Source organism: Pleurodeles waltl, chromosome 1_2 (genome assembly GCF_031143425.1).
Source record: "Pleurodeles waltl isolate 20211129_DDA chromosome 1_2, aPleWal1.hap1.20221129, whole genome shotgun sequence".
Lineage (NCBI taxonomy): Eukaryota > Metazoa > Chordata > Amphibia > Caudata > Salamandridae > Pleurodeles > Pleurodeles waltl.
In genome coordinates this window covers 714,380,109-714,401,952 of record NC_090437.1, presented here as the reverse complement: position 1 = coordinate 714,401,952, position 21,844 = coordinate 714,380,109, and the positions used below count along the sequence as shown (strand labels likewise).

Below are 21,844 nucleotides of genomic sequence, written 5' to 3'. Positions count from 1 at the left end.
TGTTAGTCAAGGCCGTTGATGCAGGAAACCATGGAAGAAGACTCACCGCACAGTGACCACGTACCTACCAAACTTGAAGCAAATAATCATGGCTCGCAGACAAGCCTTATAGGCAGCAGCCAATCTTGCATCACTATGGCCACCGAGGACAACAGAGGACCACACCTCTTCTCCCCTGACGAAGACATCAACCGACTGGAAGAGTCTCTTAGAGACCCACAGTCCCTCCCATTAGTCACACAGCTGACACCCTTAGTTAGCCCCTTCACACTTTCAATCACCATTCCATTGGCAATGAACCACCACAGAGCTCTCTCCTTAACAAGCTCCTGTGTTACAGTCCTGCGACGCAGCAACACCACCTGAGAATTGCACATATTTATGAATCACCAGAGCCCGGCAACTGATTTCCACCGCAAAATTATTCCTAGAAATAATAAACATGGACATCGGAAGACCAAAGGGAACAATTACTCCAGGTACACTCCACTCCGCCTCCAGGTGGCCCGAATACTGTTTCTACTACATAATATGGGCCAGACGGCTACTTCTTTCAGTCACAAATACTGTCTACCCTCACTCACTGGGGTAGAGTTGCAGTAAACATACTGAGACGGGGGCGCACAACCCATTGTGATGGGCCCCCTTGTATTACTCCCCCTGACTCACCTTTCTCTCTACAATATCCACTATTGGGTGGACTTATGTAGGGGTGATGGCTTGATGGGACCAGACACGGCTACCCAGATACTACCGCATTGCGATACATTGCTACATCTATCTACCCTCTACCGCTGCACATCACCATGACTTCCACAACAGGTAGCTGGCTCCTTACACTTAACGTAAGCACCATGCACACAGCCTGCAAACTTTCTGCAGTTTACTCTTACATTAACTGGAACACCTGTGCAAGCGCTGGAGGGGACGCATTCACGCCACAATGTACTCAGCATATGCCGGAGCGCCCTTATATGGATTCGACCTGGGGGTTTCCTTTCAAGAAATAAGCTTGACAAATGACAGCGAAGGCCATTATGTCCTCATCGGGGGCAACACGAAGGCCAACCGCTTCTCGTTGGAACACGATTTCAGCGATACTCTCCCATAAGACACACATACCCTGGATATTGTGGGGAGACTTCAACTGTACACTAGACCTTACTCTAGACAGATCCCACCCCGCACTATCATGCACAATGCCGTTTCCGGGCATGGCTCCAACAGTGGTCATTAACAGACGTATGGAGTTCGTTTTACCCTAGGATCCACCTATAATCCTTTTACCATGTAGCCCATGAACTTTATGCCCAACTAGATCTCTTTCTTTGCTCAATGCCCTCCTACACCTGGTTCAACATTCTGACTACAGAGGCTGAGTGATCTCTGATCACAATGCACACACCATGGATATTCGCCTGGCACCTGCCCATCCACTGGTACCCACGCAGGAGTTACCACAGGAATGCCTAGATGACCCGGTCTTCCGAGCAGAACAGGCCGACCACATTCATCGCTACTTCTGTGAAAACAATGGCATGGCCTCCGCAAAGATGTTAGAAAGGGGTGCTTTCAAGGTGGTTACAAGGGGAGTCTGCATCCAAAAGATCACAGGCATCTGTAAGATCTTAGAGAATGAAATAGAACAGGCTGAGCGCAAACTGACTTCTCTGAACAAGGAACTGACCACCGGTCCAACATTACCTGCAAGACTTACAAAAGCAAATCCTGATCACGCCACCCTTCTAGAGGTCCTGAGGCACTATAACTTTACTGCTTATTCTTCCAAAGTACATAGGGAAGGCCAGAAACCTATCTGCCGTGAGATGGCCACAGAAATAGTGGCCCTCAATAACACCCCACTATGTCAGCAAGCAGCTATCCTGCAGGCTTTCTTCAACTATTACTCCGCTATCTACCGCGCCCCATCGACAGTTACGCTATCTGAGGCCATTCTAGCTGACATTCCCATCCCTATCATTCCCACCTCACTCAGGGAGTCCCTGTAATCACCAATTACAGATACTGATGTAAAGCAGTGGATATTAGACCTAGCTCATAATAAAACTCCAGGACTAAACGGGCTCCGGCTTCAATATTATATAGCCTTCTCATCACAACTAGCTCTCTGCCTCATGGCCATGTAGGTGGGCGCTCTCAGCTCAGGTGAATTACTGCATTCTCTGCGTGAGTCCTTTCTCATCCCCTCCCCAAAACGGACAAGATTAGGCTCTTATTGACATATGACCATCCTGGGTGCGAACTATAAGATCCTGTGGAAGATCCTAACACACAGCTATGCCCAAATCCTACCATCCCTTATTCACATTGACCAAAATTGTTTTGTGGCCGGATACAGCACCTCTCAGAACATTTCATGACTTTTTTATATCCAAGACCAGGTCCAAGGCCATTTCCCAAGAGTGGTGGGTCTTATCCTTGATTTGAAAAACACATCTGACTCCCTAGCGTGGCATTACTTATTTGCAGTACTTACCCACATGTTGGTAGGACCAAAATTGTTAACATACTCCCGGCTAATGTATAACAATCCTACTTCCCGAGTCCGTCTGGGCAGTCTCATCGTGGCATCTTTCCCCAATGAACATGGCATGAGAGAGGGCTGCCCCACGTCCTCACTCCTATTCACTCTCACGATGGAGCCTCTTGCCATTTGCCTTAGCAAGGAGGGCCGTGACTGGGGCATTCTGATGACAGACCGAACGGAAGCGGTCTCACTTAATACTGAGGACCGACTTCTATATATACAAGACATCACAATGGATCTTACACCCCTTTAGACTGCCCTGGCGGACTTCACCTCAGCGGCAGGGCTACGAGTTAACTGGTCGAAATCATCCTCCTACCCTCTTTGCCCTGACCAACCAACCTTAGAGCTGTGACTGGAGGACATCCGAATACCACGGCGAGCGCAAGCGACGCAGTACTTAGTTATCCACCTCTCTCACCCCCCCCGACTTGCATGAGGGAAACCACCGCAAAGTGCTGGGTGGGATTAAGGGCCGTGCACAATTCTGGCAATCTCTTCCCCTGGCCCTCACAGAGAAGATATCATTAGCAAAAATGGTCGTCTTACCATGATTACTATATTACTATGCGAATCTCCCAGTAATCCTTCCAAGTTCTTTTTTTTAAAACTGGACACTATCCTCTCCAACCTGATCTGGGGCACCAAACAGCACAGAGTAGCTCTTGCTAAACTGCAACTCCAAACTGATCGCAGAGGCCTACGGGCCCCATCAATCGAGGCCTACTTCTTAGTGTCACAACTTCAAAAGCTGTCTCGTTAGTTGGGATCTATGATGGAACAATGCATGCGCCATTCACGCATGCCTGAACAATGACATTGTTTCCACAAATGCCTTTACCACGCATGCCTTTACAACAATTTTTCATTGTAAAGGCATGCCTAGTAAAGGCATGTGTTGAAAGACATGCGTGGTTTTCACATGCCATTCCCCGCACCGGCCCTAAAAATACAACTACCACGACCCCCCCGCCCTAAGAATAAAACAACCACGACCCCCCAACCCATCTAAAACTACCCCCCACCCACCCTGAGCTCTAAAACCTACCCTGCACCCCACCCTAAAAACAACTGACCCCACCCCTAAAAACAAAATTACTCCAACACCTCACCCCACCGTAAAATAAAACTACTCTGACCCTTCACCCAGAAAATAAAACTACCCCAAACACCCCACCCGCCCCTAAAGACTACCCCTATAAGAGCCCTAAAACCTACCCCACCCGCCCTAAAAACAACCGCCCCACCCTGAAAAATAAAACTACCCCGCCCCTAAAAACAAAATTAACCCGACCCCCCTCATCCCGCCCCTAAAAACAAAATTAGCTTGGCCCCTATCCCTCCCCTAAAAACCATATTACCCAAACCCCCACCCCTTAAACAAAACAAAAAAAACTACCCCAACCCTCTCTCAGCCCCCACTTACCTGACCGTGTCCTACCCTGGCCCCCCACACCCGCCCCTAAAAACAAAATTACCCTGACCCCCCCACCACTACAAACCCAACCCCCACCTGCCCTAAATACAAAATTACCCCAACCCTGTCCCTAAAAACCAGCCCCCCACCCGCCCTAAATACAAAATTGCCCCAACCTTTCACCCCGCCCCTAGAACAAACAAAATATTCCCCCGAACCCCCACCCCTAAAAACCCACCCCCCTACCAGCCCTAAATACAAAATTACCCCTACCTCCCAACCCCCGCCCCTAACAAATTTACCCTGACCCCCACTCCGCCCCAAGAACAAAGCTATCCCCAGCCCCACTTACCTGACCGCATCCTCTCCAAATGCAGACTCCCTTTTTCTCTGCCTTAACCACGCATGTGCGTTGTTCAGCACGTGCGTGGTTAAGGCAGAGAAAAAGGGAGTAGCTGTTAATGCAAGCATGGTTCTGCTTGCGTTAACAACGTTGTTGTGGTTCAGGCGTCGTCGTTTCGGATGCTTCCCCGTTGGCTGTCAGGCAGACATATGGGGGAAGCTTCTGACAGCAACTGATCCACACCAACACAGAGGGTTTCCTCCTCCCAAAGTCACAGCCCTCCTTGCCCTTCAGGACTTAGTGACACCGTCTATCATGCACGATCCCAGCATACCCACCCACCGTTCCACTAGTCAGATTGGCTCACCGGCCGGGATACTACACATCTAAGAATTTAAAAACCTGGACAGAGCATTCAGTACAAGTTACAGGTGATCTATTCTCAAGCAGCCATCTCTTCTCCTTCAAGCACCTGATCGAAGACTATAATCTTCCACCAGAGCAGTTTCTATTACACAGATAATTCAAACTTACCCTTCACACTCTCTCGGACGTCACAGATGACAAACCGTCCACTCACCCAGTCCTGCAATCTATCTTAGTTATGGGGACAGGTCAGCACCTCATTACATGGATATATAAAACAATCTGGAGCTCACCCTCTTCTTCCTTCTCCCCCTGCGCCAAACTTGAAAAGATGATTTTGAGAGGGTGCTACATGATAAGGAGTGAGAAAAAGCGCTTCCATTCCCCAAAACACTTTCCTGCAATTCACGCTTCAAGAGTATTCAGTTCAATATGCTTCATATGGCATATCTAACCCTAGAGCAACTGAACCAAATTGTTCCCAATGTGCAAGTGACATGCCTCCACTGCCAATACCCTGAGGCTGACTTCAAGCACATGCTCTGGGACTGCCCTACCTTGCACAATTACTGGCATTCAATACACAAAACTCTGCAGGTCATCATGTCATGGGGGTCGCGGAACTAGCCACCTGGGAGGTGTGCTCTCTTGGCATATTCAAGTGTAAGAAGCAGCAAAAAGTTCGAACCTGCTTTGCATCCCTGGCCCTCCTTTTAGCTAAGAGAACCATCACGCTACACTGGATGTCCCCTAGAGCCCCCACAGTTTGAAGCTTGGAAGGGTGCACTACAAAAATGGTGCACTGCTGAGGAGGATGATGCACTTCGCTTTGAAGAAGCAAGACATCTGCGTACACATCCAATCTCTACCCAGTGGGCCGCCTTACAGATTTACTTTCACAAGAAGTACACACAGATGATCTTCCACCATGATCATAAAAGTATTACACACACAATGTTCAGACACCATAACATACAAACTTCGTCACTGCCCTGATATCCCAGGCCCACTCTACAGCCACTATGCAGACGTAGCCAACACCACACCACATCCAGTATATCACAACTGCACAATACCGCCCGCCCTTGTCCCCACTCTTTCTTCTCGGTTCATATTCTCCTCCCACACCTTATTTACTTCACTTCCACAGTCAAGAGCGACACGCTCACTCACTGCTACTCCTTGCAGCCACCAACCAGAACTTACTGTGATCCCTGGCCTATTATAACATACCTCCTCCAACCAAAGTCATCATTAGACCAATATCGCAACAACCAGTGAGAACTGGCTATGTTTCCTACTTGTTTGTAATATTTGTATTTTTGCACCTCAAAAACCCAATAAAAATATTTTACAAAAAAAAAAAAATACGTTCAATGTTTGATGGTCTTAATTTGTCCTGCAAAAATATGCAGAGGTCAAAACACGCAGACATGTTATGGAGGCATTTATAATAGTATTTAAAATTAAAATAAATCTCTCAGAAAAAAATCGAAAAAAGTACACTGTTTGAAAAACGGCAAAGGTATACGCTAAACTCGCTTTAATAGTGAAATATTGTCCTTGCATAAATACACTGGATCAAAAATGTTAAGGCTATTATTGATTTTGTATTGATTGCAAGTCACCAGGTGCGCAAGTATAAAAAATCTAAGGGGCTTATTTTTTTTTAGTTTGGCCGGTGCGGAACATCCACCAAAAAAGAGAGACGTCCTGTCCACCGTATCAGTACCTTGATGTTAACGGCACGCTATGACATTATGAAATTCTTGAACATTGTGCAATTATTTGTAACAACACTTTAATTAAATAAAACAACCACCTGCCTCTGCGAAACACGCTTTCACTACATTAAGTGATAAAAAGTTAATTGTTTCAAAGAATTTTTGAGGATGTGAATAAATCACACTACAGCTCATTGTACTGACAAAGTATAAAATACATGTGTTGCTACATTTTCCCTGACTGTTTTGAATCCATATTGTTTGAACCGATTTCAGATCCTGATTTCCAGGAGACCAGTAGCTGGATAAATCACCGCCCACTTAGTAGAACTTCCTACAGGACCCTACGAGTGTTGCCGAAAGGGATTCAATACCGCTCTCTCGTAGCCTGGAAATGCTGCCCCCCAAAGAATGAGATCACACACATACACCTACACTCTTCCCATGTTCACTGCACATAAATCTCATCTGTAGGCCTGACCCATGCTCGAAGTGTGAAATGTTGGCATTTAAAAATGTGACAGCACCCTGCTATTCTCTAATTTTAGCTAAGGTTTCCTACAGCGACTCTTACAACGGAAGATGAAAACAATGCTACGGAATATACTTTGCTTCAAGACAACATCAGACAGACTTTAATATTTAGAATGCAGTATTTTAACAGGAAGTCTTGGTAATGCGTTTGCGAAGCAGTGATGGAAAAGGTTAGAGACAAAAGAGTCCCTCTGTCTGTTGCTCAAAGGAGGCCAGAAGTGTGGATAAAGAACAGATTGCCAGGAAAACTGGATTCCCACCAAAGAGGTACAGGCTCACAAATATGTGCAGGCAGCCAAAGAATCTGAGAGGTTGGCTTATTTCTCTGCCAATAGGTAAAGCTACCAGAAACCAGCAATACACAAAGCAGAATTACTATTCCGAAAGTGAAACGTGATTGGCAGCACCATAAAGGTAATTGCGGGTGACTAATTTAAGGATGGCCTTGGAATTGGTGCCTAATCTAGACAGCAATGGCTCTGCCATTAATTAACATGCCTTATATAGATGTCACTGAGGCTTGGACTGGCCCCACATAAACTACTGCAATTTACTCACACCATTCTGCATTATTAGCAGATGTTTTTTTACAAAGTATAAAGTCACAGCATGCCCATCTCCTTGGAAGCCACTAATAATTATTTTGGTATTTTCTCTGGACGGAGTGGAGGGTTCTCCAATTGCAAAGCAGTAGGCCTATGGACGTTACAATAGCTTTTTTACTAAAGAGGCCCTCTGCGATTCTGCAGCATGAAACAGGTTCTTCAGGCTCAAAGAACAAGAATGCTTCTGCTATTCGAAGTTTCAAAGTTGGCACAATAATGCAAGGGTCCATAAAGTAGGTTTTTAGGTGAAAACCTCAAATGAAACTACCTTCGAATAGCCTTTGATGCATGGAGCCCTCTCAAGGCCACTTATGGCTTTGGAAATAGTTGAAAAGACTAAGAAGCCACCCTATATATATATGGCTGGGAATGAGAACTTGGGACGAAAATAACGGAACTAGCACCTCATTCTATTTAAAAAATAAGCGACTAACTCACCCACCTTGGTACTGAATTTTGAGAATAGTTGTTAACTGTTAAATGTAGGGTTTGGCCTATCCAGGCACACAACTACTTGGTGCACCTGCTGCATACATGGTGGTCGTGACAAAACACAACAATTCTGGAAGGTGATACGGTCTCTCATAAAAGATAACACAAATATGCACATTTGATGTTACCCTAATTAAATTTGCTTAAGCCCTTAGATCACAAGGCAGACACTGGCAGATAAATGAATTCATTGGAAGGGATATACAGATAAATAATGTTGCCACCATGGGAGAAAACCATTTTTAGAAATACAAATAGATTTCCCTGAAAAAAATAACGAGTACTAATGTAAATAAATTTAGTGTGGAATAAATTGCGTTCTTCAAATGTTTATTTTAATACATTTTAGATGTTAGTTTGTATTGTGCAAGTTTGAAACATAAACCGGACCAGCTTGTATATGTATTCACTCAAAATATCTGCAATAAATGTTCCCATTTTACATACAAACATACAGAATGCTAATGGCATGGTGACGATGTGCACCACAGTAATTAGCGCTGAACCAATGAATTCATGCAATAGTTTAAAAATTACTCTTAAGGCCCACGGCATTTTTTTTTTTTAGTCTGGTACATTGTTTCGAACACACACGGCCAACTGTCCCGCGGGTGTTATGTAAATAAACTAATCCCAAATGGGCAGTTTTCATACTTTAAAGACAGATGTACCACTGCCTATGAAAGACATTTTTAAACCTAACAAGATGACGATGACTTACACTTTTGGACGCCCTCCAACAACTGCAGTCAGCCCAGGAGCTAGAAAGATAAAACATGTCAAAAGAAAATTAGAACTTACTATCAGTTGAGCGTTGCATATATCACGAATTATATACATATATTTATATATTTTACTTATTGAAAGCTAGCCTTCTTCAGCAGTGCAGAACATGACCGATCACTGGTTGGAATGTAGACTGCAAGTAGAAAATACGGTAGTTCAGGAGTTCAGGTGCAGTCAAAGGAAGCATAGTTACAGTCGCTTGGCTCTATGTTAGCAATGCTTGGATGATGAGATGCTACTGAACAAGGAGTCCTTAGCTCTTTCCTCTACGGCTGGATGCAGAGTGTTCAGTAATAGGAAGTTAACAGAGGGCTAAGGAGAGATGTTAGGAGAGTGTTTTAGTGTTTTGGTGGGTGAGGCAAAAAGAATGATTAACCAACCTTCAGTTACACTCTTTCAGGTGGAGACTATCTAGCCACAGATTCCTCACCTTTTGAATATTCCTTAGGTGTTAGACTGAAATATGGAACCATTTCCATAGTACCTCTGCATGCCGGAAGGTAGTGCAGTGTGGACCACACTGATGCTACTCTGCTCTGAAAGTGACGTGAAGGTTTGTATAAGTGCCACTCCTGCACACTGACGGTTGCTTTCAAGACTCTCCGCATCCCCAGACGTGTAGCCCCAAAACCAAATTAATGGACCAACCTACCTAGACGTGGAATCTCATTCAAAGCTCAAGTCCAATCACAGAACATGGAGAACTGGGTGTGTGGCGGGTTGTGGTGTGTGCATGTGTGTTAGATGAAGAATCTGCAGCTAGACACAGTCTTGACCAGAAAGAGCATTAACAAAGATAAGTAACTTCTTCTCTGATAGAGCCGTTTAGCCACAGGTTACTAACCTTTTCAATACACATCAAAACAGTACCTTACTGAAGGTGGGCTGTGAATGGACTCAAACCAGAAAGCCCAGCAGAACCAAGGAGGCAAAGTGCTCATCTCTGCAGACTTAAGACTGTCCGGACAATAGTGCCTTGTGAACATATGGGGAGATGACCACGTAGTTGCCTGGCAGATGTCTAGGATAGGGACTCCACTCAATGACACTGTGGTAGCAGCTTTGGCCCTGGTGGAATGGGCTAGCAGTTCTTCTCCTGGCTGCTTCTTTTCCAGTATGTATCAAACCTTAATTCAGAGCACTATCCAGCATGAGATGGTACACTTCTGCACAGCCTTGCCTTTTTTTGCTCCGGTGAACACCACACTGATCGTCCACATGGTAGCCTTTGGTACTATTGATGCAGAGGCTGAGTGCTCTCTTTGGGTCCAAGTGATGGAGTCTCTCCTCCTCCTTAGAGGGGTGAGGTGGCGCACTGAACATCGGCCGGATTATGGTTTGACAAATGCGGAAAAGGCGTGACACCTTTCGGCAAAAAGGGTGCCCTAGTTTCCAGAACCATCTTACTGGGAAGAAGGTGGTGTATGGTGGATGAACTGAGAGCCTGAAGCTCATTCACACACTGTGCTATGGTGATGACAACTAGGAACACTGTTTTGATTGTGAGGAGCCGTATGGAACAGCTGTGTAGTGGCTCGAGTGGAGTACACATTAAAGAAATGAGGACAAGATTGAGGTCCCACTGGGGCATCACAAAAGGGGAAGGGGAAAACAGATGTTGGAGCTCTTTAAAAAACCCAATAATAACTGGTAATTTAACCTTTTTTTCTGGTAATTTAAACATTGATGACTGATCAGGCAATCATTTTAGGCTGAAAGGGCCTAAAGAAAACCTTTAACAGTGCTCAAAGCAAGGGCTTGGTGGGTGAGTGATAGAGCAAACAACAGGGCATCAGACACGTGGGCTTACAGAGGGGATCAATTTGGCATGCACAGCACCAAACAAGAAAATGGTCCAGTGACAGGTGCATAGAGCCTTTGTTGAAGGCTGTTTGGCCTCCAAGCTGACATCAACTATTACTGCTAATGCCTCACAATCTCCATGTATGAAAGTGGAGACTGCGACAGCCGGGGTGGAGAACCCAACCTTTCTGCTGCAACAGCAGATCCTCCTGGAGGGGCAGCTTGATCAGAGGACAAATGCTCAAACTCAGGCGCTCTTCATACCATACTCTCAGTGCCATGAAGGTGACTAGAGTCTGGTCAGCCCTGATCTTCCAGTGAACATAGGGAAGGAGTGGTATCAGCAGAAATGTGTACAGAAGTCCAGAGTTCCAATTGAGGTCAAATGCATCTACAAGTGAGAGATGCCTTGGACACTCCAAGCAAAAGTGCTGACACTGCACATTCTCAGCGGTGACAGGCAGATTGAGTCAAGGTTCTCCCCATTTGCATAAGAGACCTTGTGCCACCTCCAGGTGTAACTGGCCCTCGTGATCTGCTAGGTGCTGATGGCTGAGTTTATTTATCCCAGCGTTCAGGGAGCCTGCTATCTGGTTCACCACCAAGAAGATTCCTTGGTGGTCCAGCCATTTCCAGAGGCACAAGACCCCCTGCACAGGGTACTTAACTCCACACTGCCCTGCTTGTTGCACTTCCACAAGGTGGTGGTGGTATCCATGAGCACCTGTACCAGCTTCCCCTTTATGTATGCAAGAAAGGCTTTAAATGCCAAACAGTTCACCCTCAGCTCTAGAAGGCTGACATGGAGTTATGACTCTGCCAGAGACCTCTGATCTCTACTTCTCCCAGATGGCCGCCTCAAACCAAAAGTGATGCATTGGTCAGCTATTGGTACAAAAGGGAGAATGATCTGCCACTGACCCAGTGGCAGTCCTGTAACCACCACTGCAGATCCTTTGCAGTCTCCTTTGAAATCTAGACCAGGTCAGAGAGACTCCCCTGGCACTGCATCCACTGGGACTTTGGATCCCACTAATGAGCCTGCATGTGCCATTAGGCTTGCTTTACCAGCAGGATGCAGGAGGCCATCAGACCTAGGACCATCAGAGTCAGTCTCACTAAAATTCAGAACTGAGGTTGAAATATTGGGATCACAGCCCAAATGTCCGGGAGCCTCCGCTCCGTAAGATAGGCATGGAACTGCATCGTGTCCAGAATGGCTCCGATGAAAGGGAAAGTCTGAGAAGGAGTCAGGAGTGACTTCAGCATCTTGATAGCAAACCCCAATGAATACAGAGGGTTTGCCATAGTCTGAAGGTGGACGATGACTGCCTATGGAGAGCCCACTCTCAGCAGTCAGCCATCTAGGTAGGGGAAGACTTGAAACCCTGACCTCCGACGGTGTGCTCTAACCACTGCCATTTCTTTTGTGATCAACCAAGGGGAGCACAGCAAACTGGAAATGCTCGTGCCCTACCATGAACTGCAGGTAACACCTGTGAGCTTGTAGGATGTGGATGTGGATGTGGAAATATGCATCCTGCAAGTCCAACAATACCATCCAGTCTCCAGGGCAGACAGAACTTGAGATGAGGTGAGCACCTTGAATTTATCTGATCACAGAATGGCTTTGAGCGCGGCCATCTTTTTTGGCCCCAGAAAGTAACAGGAATAAAAACCATGTCCCACATCCAGTGCTGGCTTCCTCTCGATGGCTCCTGTGGCTAACACAACCTGTAAATCCTGACGGAGAAGGAGAGATGGTCCTCAGTTGGTGTTTCTGGGGATGGTGGTAAAAGTGGAAGGGTTTCCACAAACAAGAGGGCATAACCCTTCTGCACAATACGGAGCACCTACTATTCAGGAGTTATTGCACTCCATTGTGTGAGGCCATGCCCATTGGGATGGTTGTGCTGGGTGGAGGGCTCACAAAAGCTGCCCAGAGGCTGCAGCAGCCGCAGGGACAGCGAGCTGGGCATGGTTCCTGCATCCCCTGAGGAAGCCGCAACTTCAGCTACAAAAAAGCTGGAAAGTCTGCTGGGCTGGGATCGGGGGGGTAAGGCAGGTATTGCGGATGTGCATGGGAGCCCCAGCAAAAGTCACAGAAGGAGCAAAAGGTCTGTTCCTCTGGTTTGGAAGGCAGCGAGAGGCCCATGGTTCTGGCAGTAACCCAGCATTACCCAAAAGACTGAGGGGGTTATTCCAACTTTGGAGGAGTGTTAATCCGTCCCAAAAGTGACGGTAAAGTGACGGATTTACCACCAGCCGTATTACGAGTTCCATAGGATATAATGGACTTGTAATACGGCTGGTGGTAAATCCGTCACTTTTCCATCACTTTTGGGACGGATTAACACCTCCTCCAAAGTTGGAATAACCCCCTGAGTGCTGTGTCAGCTGTGTCGTCAAATAGGCGGCAGCCATCAAAGCCCATGTCAATCAGGAATGATTGGACATCCCCTGAAAAACCAGCAGATCCCAACCAGGTGTGACGTCAAAGGGAAACCGTAGAGGACATGGACATGTCTAGAGACTCCATGGTGTACAGTTCACACCCGATGGCAAATTTAACTGCATCCAGACTTTCCATCAATGTTCAGTTCAAGATGACTCAGTCCTCTTCAGGGAGCATGGGAATACCGGCCCAAGAGACATGCCGTGTTCACCAATTGCAAGGCCACTGTTTGATAGTAAGATTTGCTTCTCAAAAGTATCCAGCCTCCTGTATTTCCTTATACGGTGGGAGGCAGGCAATGCATCTGGGTTGAAGTTAGCTGTTGAGGCCTGCATTACCAGGTGTTCAGGGGAGACATGTTCATAGAAGAAGGCTGGGCTTTAAGGGGCAGAACAATGGTGATGGGTAATCATGGGGTGCATAGAAGCCCCTTTGAAAGATTTAGCACAAGCCACCAGAAAAATGTTAGTAATTGCCTCATTAGAAGGGAGTAATGGCTCAGCAGAGCTCACCTCTGGATGGCAGAGCTCCCCTCTCAGATAGGAAGGGTCTGTCCAAGAGTGGCAAGTCCAGGGGTTGGTATGGCCCTGATAGCGTTGGTGTCAAAGTCGAGTATGCACCTTCCCGGGTTGTAAATTGGGATAGGCTTGTCGTCCAGCGGTACCGCTTTGGAAGGACTAGAGCCAGGATAGGTGGTGGCACCCGTGTCACATCAAACTAGATCCTAGGTTGGATTCAGAGGGCCTGGCTGGCATAGGGAGTAACCCACCAGTGGTAACCCAGCAAGGACACCTCTTGGATCCATGGGGCCCGAAGACATACCACAGGGAATCGGTGGCCCAAAGAAGGCATGCATGGCGTCTTACAATTCTATGAGTTGGGAAGGAGATGCTCTGGGGAACTCAGGGAAGTGCAGAGCGAATTCAGTTGCGGGTTTCACAGAGGGAATGTAGGAGTGGGACCTCAAAGCATGTCATCTGGACAGGTAAGCCGAAGAACATTTAAAATTCATTTTCTTGTGCTTCCTGAAATTACGGAAGTTCGAAGAAGACTTTTGAAGTGGGAAGACGATTGTTCATGGGAACAGCTCCGTGACCTTCCTTGTGATCAGGAACAAAACAGAGCCTTCTTCTGCCATACTGCAAGGAACTTCAATGCCCGCTTGCAAATCGCCTTGGGGTGCACAGAGCTGCACATGGTGCAGGCCTTGGAGTCATGGCCTGCCACCAGGCACCAAAGACGGACCAAGTGGGGATCAGACACAGACATTTGTCAGTGACATTCATCACAAGGTTTAACTTCTGTCTTTGTTACAGGACATATCCCTAGCACACTGAGAGCACCAGCTCAAAAAAGGGTCGAAAAAAGTGGTAAAGAAGTGACAGAGGCAGCTCTTGAAATCTGCACTGTTGCCATGGAAAGGATGGAACTGATGTCAGCATGCAGGAGCAGCACGAATATGGGCACTGCAACATCACTTCTGACTCAGACAATGTCGACACAGAGCTGACGGAACCTGCCTACTGTAGTCCAGAGGTACTGTTTGAGAATTTCCAGATCCAGTCTGACACCTGAGGGATAGCCTAAGGTGAGGATTGGGTAAAAGACTCTATCAGAATCATCAATAAGATTTATTCTACCTTTTATGCCATTGGTTATCAAATGAGACAAATTTTGGGTTCCGGTCATAAATTATTTGCCTAGGTATGCTCTTAATTGAAATTCTGTTAATTAACAGTGATTCCTTTCACTATTACTTTTTCTTCAAATGACTATTTGAGAATTTTTAACTTCAATTCTGCCAATTCTTTATTTTTTCTTAATTTGAATTCATAATTTTGTACTCACTTTTTGCTTACAATACTTTTACCTTTCTACTGTTCCTCTATATAAAATCTTTTTCTCGTTATGTATATGCCTACTTTACTTAAAATGCTTCTCCTTAATTCTTATGTTTTATTGATCATACATATAAATATAAATATATATATATATATATATATATATATATATATATATATATGCACACACACACATATATGCATATATATATTTTTTTGTTGTTGTTTTTTTTCCTTAACTGAAAAAAACAAAGATTATACTGACGTTATAGTTAGGATGACGTTTTACCCATACAAAACCATAGAAATTCAGCACTGATAGTTATACTTATTGTTATGCTAAGAAACTATAACTTGTAGCATAAAGTTACTTTCCGGCACGAGTTATAGTTTCTTCAGATAATTATAACTATAAGTATAATTATAGTATAATTATAGTTGAATTTCTATGGTTTTGTATGGTTAAAACTTCAACCTAACTATAACGCCTGTGAACCCTTTGTTTTTTCAGTGTATTTATTATGTTTTTTTTAATGTAGAGTTATATGTGTAGTTATATGTAATTATTGCATGTTAATACAACCCTTCATGCGCCCAAACCCACGCCAGTTTTGTTTTTCCTTTTGTTTTTGGGGTCTGCGGATCCTTCACAAGTTTAGATGGGGAAAGCTCTGAGGGGGATCTGCAGTTCAGCCAAAAAAAAGGGCAGGAACCCTCCAACTCTCCTATAGGGTCAGATACCTCTATCTTGACCCTTTATACCTGTTGTCCAATATTGTTTGTTCCCACTCACTCGATGCAAGGAGGAAAATGGCGGACACAACTTTCCTCTCAGGTTGCAGCAAGCCAATCAGGGCGATGCTTTTCACCCGGATTCAAGGACCCGTGTTTCTGGATTTCTATATTATTTTCCCTTTAATAACTCTGAAACAACTCAACAGATTTACATGAAATCACGAAAAGCACAATCTGCGGACCTAGATTTAGCTTCCTCCCAAATTTGGTGCAATTCTGTTCAGCGGAATAGAACGGAATCGATGTATCTAAAAACTGCAAAATCCCCGTAGACATAGAACGGGGAAAAAAAGTGTTTTGGTATCTCCCCTCCCCTTCTCCTTGGCCCCCGCTTGACAAAGCACCACAGAAATTTCCCCACAGCAGATAAAGTGAGTGGTGAACTATTTTTGAGAATTGTGTTAAGATTTGTCAAACAGCACCAATGTTATTAGGAAAATAAAAAATGGTCCGTCTATGAAAAAAGTATATTTACTGGTAATAAAAATAAATAAATATATATATATATACACACACACACACAAGTTAAAAAAAAAAAAAGTTACAGGGACGTTATAGTTAGACTCACATTTCAAGGGCACAAAACCACATAAATAGTTAGATATATATCACATAACTATAATTGGTGCCCTAAGGTAACTATAAATCGTACCCTTGCCATGCACAGTTTTCTCCTCAATAATTCTACTGAAGTGATAATCAATTATGTCAGGGATGATGTTATGTGTGATGTAATATATAAATAAGTTAGCAGTTCATAGAGAGGGCGTGAGTTATAGTTACCATAAGGCACGAGTTATAGTTACTCCCCCACATAAACAAAATCATTTCGCCCCAGGGAGGTGATGGTTTCCAGGGTACAGGGGCAGCGCAGCCCCCGCACCATATTACATAAATGCCCCGGGAAGGTGGTGGTTCCCAGGGCTGTGGGGGAGGGGGAACCAGCAGGCCCCCCCAAAAAATAAAACAATGCCTCCGGGACTTGGCCCATCCGGTTTAAAAAAAAAAAAAAGCACGGGAGCCTGTTCTGTTTTTTATTTTCAATTTTTACCACGAATTTGCAACGTCACCGCAATTTTGCAGTATACATATTTAAAAAAATGCTTCATTTCCCCTGGGGTGGAGCGGTCCCTCTGGGACGCCAACACCAGTGCTATGGGGTCAGGGTGACTCTACCCTGGCACCTTGTCTTTTTTTTTTTTTACACTTTTCTTCTGAGACTTAGTTCAAGAATCACCTGGGCACTTTTTTGGGACCATTTAGTGAAGATTCGTCAAACTGTGGCAAAGAAATAGGCAGCAATTTAGTGCTGGGCTCGGAGTGTTACAAGTTGTTTTTCTTTGAAGAAGTGTTTTCAAGTCACAGGATCAAGTGACTTCTCTTCGGCTCCATTGCGCATGGGCATCAACACCATGTTATATTGTTTTCCCGCAGAGGGTAAGGTAGGAGTGATAGAGTATAAAGAAAAGAGATATCCATGCAAATGGAATATACATATATACATATTTACAAGTGTTTGTTTAACTTAAACGACTACAGGCTTTCGGGGAGGTGGGAGCGTGCATGTGAATCTGCGGCGGAACATGCCACGAACAGATGTACACTGTGACATTTTCCGTTCGATGGCATGTGTAGCTGCAGATACACATGGTATGCATAGACTAGAAAGCAGTTATTCCTCCCATTAAAGCGGTGGTTAGCCTGTAGGAGCTGAAGTTGTTTGAAATAATGTTCTTAGTACAGCTTGACCTACTGTGGCTTGATGTGCTGCTAAAACAACTACACAATAATGTTTAGTAAATGTATATGGTGTTGACCAAGTAGCTGCTTTACATATTTCAGCCATTGGTATATTTCCTATGAAGACAATTGTAGCACCTTTTTTCCTTGTGGAATGTGCTTTAGGTGCAACTAAGAGTTGTCTTTTAGCTTTGAGGTAACATGTTTGGATGCATTTTACTATCCATCTTGCTAAACCTTGTTTTGAACCGGTATGAGGTTTTTGAAAAGCTACAAATAGCTGTTTAGTTTTCCTGAACGGTTTTGTTCTATCTATGTAGTACATTGGAGCTCTTTTAATGTCTAATGTATGTAGAGCTCTTTGTGCCACAGAATATGGCTGTGGGAAGAAGACTGGTAGTTCCACTGTTTGATTAATATGAAAAGGTGATACTACTTTAGGAAGAAATTTAGGGTTAGTTCGCAGTACGACTTTATGTTTATGTACTTGTATGAACGGTTCTTCAATAGTGAAAGCTTGAATTTCACTAACTCTTCGCAATGATGTAATTGCGACTAGGAAGGCAACCTTCCATGTTAAGAATTGCATTTGACATGAGTGCATAGGTTCAAATGGTGGGCCCATAAGTCGCATAAGCACTATGTTTAAATTCCACGAAGGAACTGGAGGTGTTCTGGGTGCGATGATGTATTTTAAACCTTCCATGAAGGCTTTGGTAACAGGAACTCTAAATAAAGAGCTGTTCTGTATATTTTGCAAATACGCGGAAATTGCAGTGAGATGTATTTTTATGGAAATGAATGCTAAATTTAATTTTTGTAAATTAAGTAAATAGCATACAATATCTTGTATTGATGCTGAAAGAGGAGCAATTTGTTTAGATTGACAGTGATATACAAATCTTTTCCATTTGTTGGAATAGCACTGTCTGGTAGTGAGTTTTCTTGCTTGCTTAGTTACTTCCACACAGTCAGTTGGTAGTTGTAAATACCTATATTCTATGACCTCAGGAGCCAAATCGCTAGATTGAGCGTGTTGGGATTTGGGTGCCTGATCTGCCCTTTGTTTTGTCTCAACAGATCTGGTCTGTTTGGAGTGTGGTACTACTGACAGGTCTAGTAGTGTTGTGTACCACGGCTAACGTGCCCACGTTGGCGCTATGAGTATCAGATTGAGCGTGTTTTGATGCAGTTTGTTGACTAAAAATGGAATGAGTGGGAGAGGGGGAAAAGCGTAAGCAAACATCCCTGACCAATTGATCCGTAGAGCATTGCCCTTGAATAGGGGATGTGGGTATCTGGATGCAAAGTTTTGTCAGTTTGCGTTTTCGCTGGTGGCAAACAGATCTATGTCTGGTGTTCCCCACTGATGAAAGTATTTTTGAAGTACTTGAGGGTGAATTTTCCACTTGTGTGTTGATTATTTCTGCTGAGAACATCTGCTAATTGGTTGTGTATCCCTGGAATGTACTGTGCTCCCTCCTTGTTTGTTTAGGTAATACATGGTGGTCATGTTGTCTGTTTTGATCAAGACATTTTTGTGAATAAGGAGAGGCTTAAAAGCTTTGAGTGCTAGGAAGACAGCTACCAGCTCTAAGTGATTTATGTGTAGCTGTCTGTGTTGGGCGTCCCAATGTCCTTGAATGTTGTGATTGTTGAGGTGAGCTCCCCAGCCAATCATTGATGCATCTGTTGTAAGTATGGTCTGAGGCACAGGGTCTTAAAATGGCCGCCCTTTGTTTAGATTTGTGGAATTCCACCACTGAAGGGACATGTATGTTTGGCAGTCTATCAACACTAGATCTTGAAGTTGACCCTGTGCTTGTGACCATTGTTGTGCAAGGCACTGTTGCAAGGACCGCATGTTTAGTCTTGCATGTGGAACAATTGCAATACACAATGCCATCTTGCCTAATACTTTCATGACCAATTTGACAGTGTACTGTTGACCTGTCTGTATTTGTGCCAATATATTGTAAAATGCTTGTATTCTTTGCGTATTTGGACATGCAAGCGCTTTTTGAGTATTTAGTTTTGCCCCTAAATACTGTTGTATTTGTGCAGGTTGTAGTTGTGACTTTTGGTAGTTTATGGAGAACACTAGGGTGTGCAGGGTTTGTATTACATAATGTGCATGGTTTTGACACTGCGTATGACTGTTTGATTTTATTAGCCAATCGTCTAGATATGGAAAGACATGAATGTGTTGTCTTCTTAGGTAGGCTGCGACTACCGCCAGGCACTTTGTGAATACCCGTGGAGCTGTTGTTATTCCAAAGGGTAACACTTTGAACTGATAATGCTTTCCTTGAATTACAAACCTGAGATATTTTCTGTGCACAGGATGGATGGGTATGTGAAAATACGCATCTTTGAGGTCTAATGTTGCCATGAAATCGTGTTGCTAAAATAGTGGGATAACATTCTGTAGTGTCACCATATGAAAGTGTTCTGACAGGATGTGAAGATTGAGGGTTCTGAGCTGTAATATTTGCCTTAAGGTTCCAACCTTTTTGGGAATGAGGAAATACAGTGAGTAAACTCCTGTCCCTACTTTATTTTGTGGCACAGATTCTACTGCTTGTTTGAGTAATAGAGATTTGACTTCTTCCTGTAACAGAGTGATATGGTCTGTGGATAGCCTGTGTGGTTTTGGTGGAATGTTTGGTGGAGTGTGTATCAATTCTAGGCAATAGCCATTGCGGATAATTGATAATACCTAGTTGTCTGTGGTAATGTTTAGCCAATTGTTGTGGAACTTTTGCAGTCTTCCCCCAACAGGGGAGGTGTGAACTGGAAAGGAATGGCACAAGTCACTGTTTACTTAGTTGTGAGGCTTGTTTTGGTGTTTGATATTTTCCCCTGCCTCTGCGGTACTGGCCTCTATAAGTGTTTTTGAAACCACCTCGTTGGTATTGAGGTTGGTAGGCCGGCTTTGGCTGTGATGTGGATGCCTCTGCAGTTTGGCTCTAAATCCACCTCTAAATTGGGGTTTATGAAAGGATCCCCTGTATTGTGTGGTGTACAGTGCACCCATGGCTTTTGTGGTGTCTGAATCCTTCCGCATTTTTTCTATAGCAGTGTCGACTTCTGGGCCGAAAAGCTGTTTTTGGTTGAATGGCATATTCAACACTGCCTGTTGGATTTCAGGCTTGAATCCTGAAGACCTAAGCCATGCATGTCTCCTTATGGTTACAGCAGTGTTGATGGTTCTGGCTGCTGTATAGGCAGTGTCTAGGGCCTCCACTTTCTTTTGTGCCCTTCTTTGCTGTTCTTTGAGGAGATGCTGGATTATATCTTTCATCTTGTCCCAGTGGGCCCTGTCATATCTAGCCAACAACGCCTGAGAGTTGGCTATTCTCCACTGATTGGATGCCTGAGATGCCACCCTTTTCCCTGCAGCATCAAACTTCCTACTCTCTTTGTCTGGTGGGGGTGCATCCCCTGATGACTGTGAGCTCGCTCTCTTCCTGGCAGCGCTTACCACTACTGAATTGAGTAATATAGACAGGATCGGAAGGAGGTGGCTTATAATTTTTCTCCACTCTAGCAGTAATTATTCTTGCCCTTTACTGGCTCTCTAAATATCTGGTCAGCATGTTTTAGCATGCCGGGGAGCATAGGAAGCGACTGATATGTTGCATGCGTGGAGGAAAGTCTATTAAATAAGAAATCATCCTCTAATGGCTCAGTATGCATAGTGACATTATGATATGCTGCCGCCCTTGCTATCACTTGAGTGTAGACTGTACTATCCCCTGGTGGTGAAGGCTTAGAGGGATAGCAATCTGGGTTATTGATTGGAATGGGGTCTGGATCATAAAGATCCCATGGATCCACATTGTCCTGCTGCAAATCAAATGAGTGCGATGGTGACTGCATAGGTGTAGGACTGGTAGGAGGAGAGATATGTAGATATGGAAAGTGAGGAGGAGAAAATTGAGGAGGTGGAGGTCTCTCCTTTATTTTTGTCACTTTAGCTTGAGGCTGTGTAGTGTCCAATTCCTCCTGAAAGGCTAATTTCCTCTTTGGTTTTGGAGGAGGTGCGGTTAAAATTCTGCCAGTTTCTTTATGGATATGAATCCTGGCTTGCCTTTCATCCATTGCTTTCATTTGTGAGTCCTCCTCAGTAGTTTTGTGGCTTTCTATAAGTGCTTTTGAAAGTCCATGCTCCTTAGTATAACTAGGTTTTTTCGGCTCCGAAGTTGGCATTTTTGGTATCGAAAAAGATGGGGTTGAAGATGGTCTTGGCTCCGAAAATGATTTTAGAGATTTCGACTCGGAAGAGCGTGTTTGCTCGGTTCGGAGACGGAGCTTCGGCTCCGATGGCATCGGAGGGGTGGCCTTCTTCTGTGCCGAGCTGGTCACCGAGCGTTTTCTTTCGGGTCGAGTCAT

General features: G+C 44.5%; 1 protein-coding gene across 1 annotated transcript in view; it reads right to left on the bottom strand.

The window, feature by feature from the left end:
- Positions 1 to 21,844, bottom strand: part of LOC138303648 (uncharacterized) — a 670,623-nt gene that overhangs the window by 162,218 nt on the left and 486,561 nt on the right. Inside the window, exon 14 of the mRNA XM_069242952.1 lies at positions 8,751 to 8,790. Coding sequence (XP_069099053.1) covers positions 8,751 to 8,790 — 40 coding nt within the window. The remainder of the gene's footprint in view (positions 1 to 8,750; positions 8,791 to 21,844) is intronic.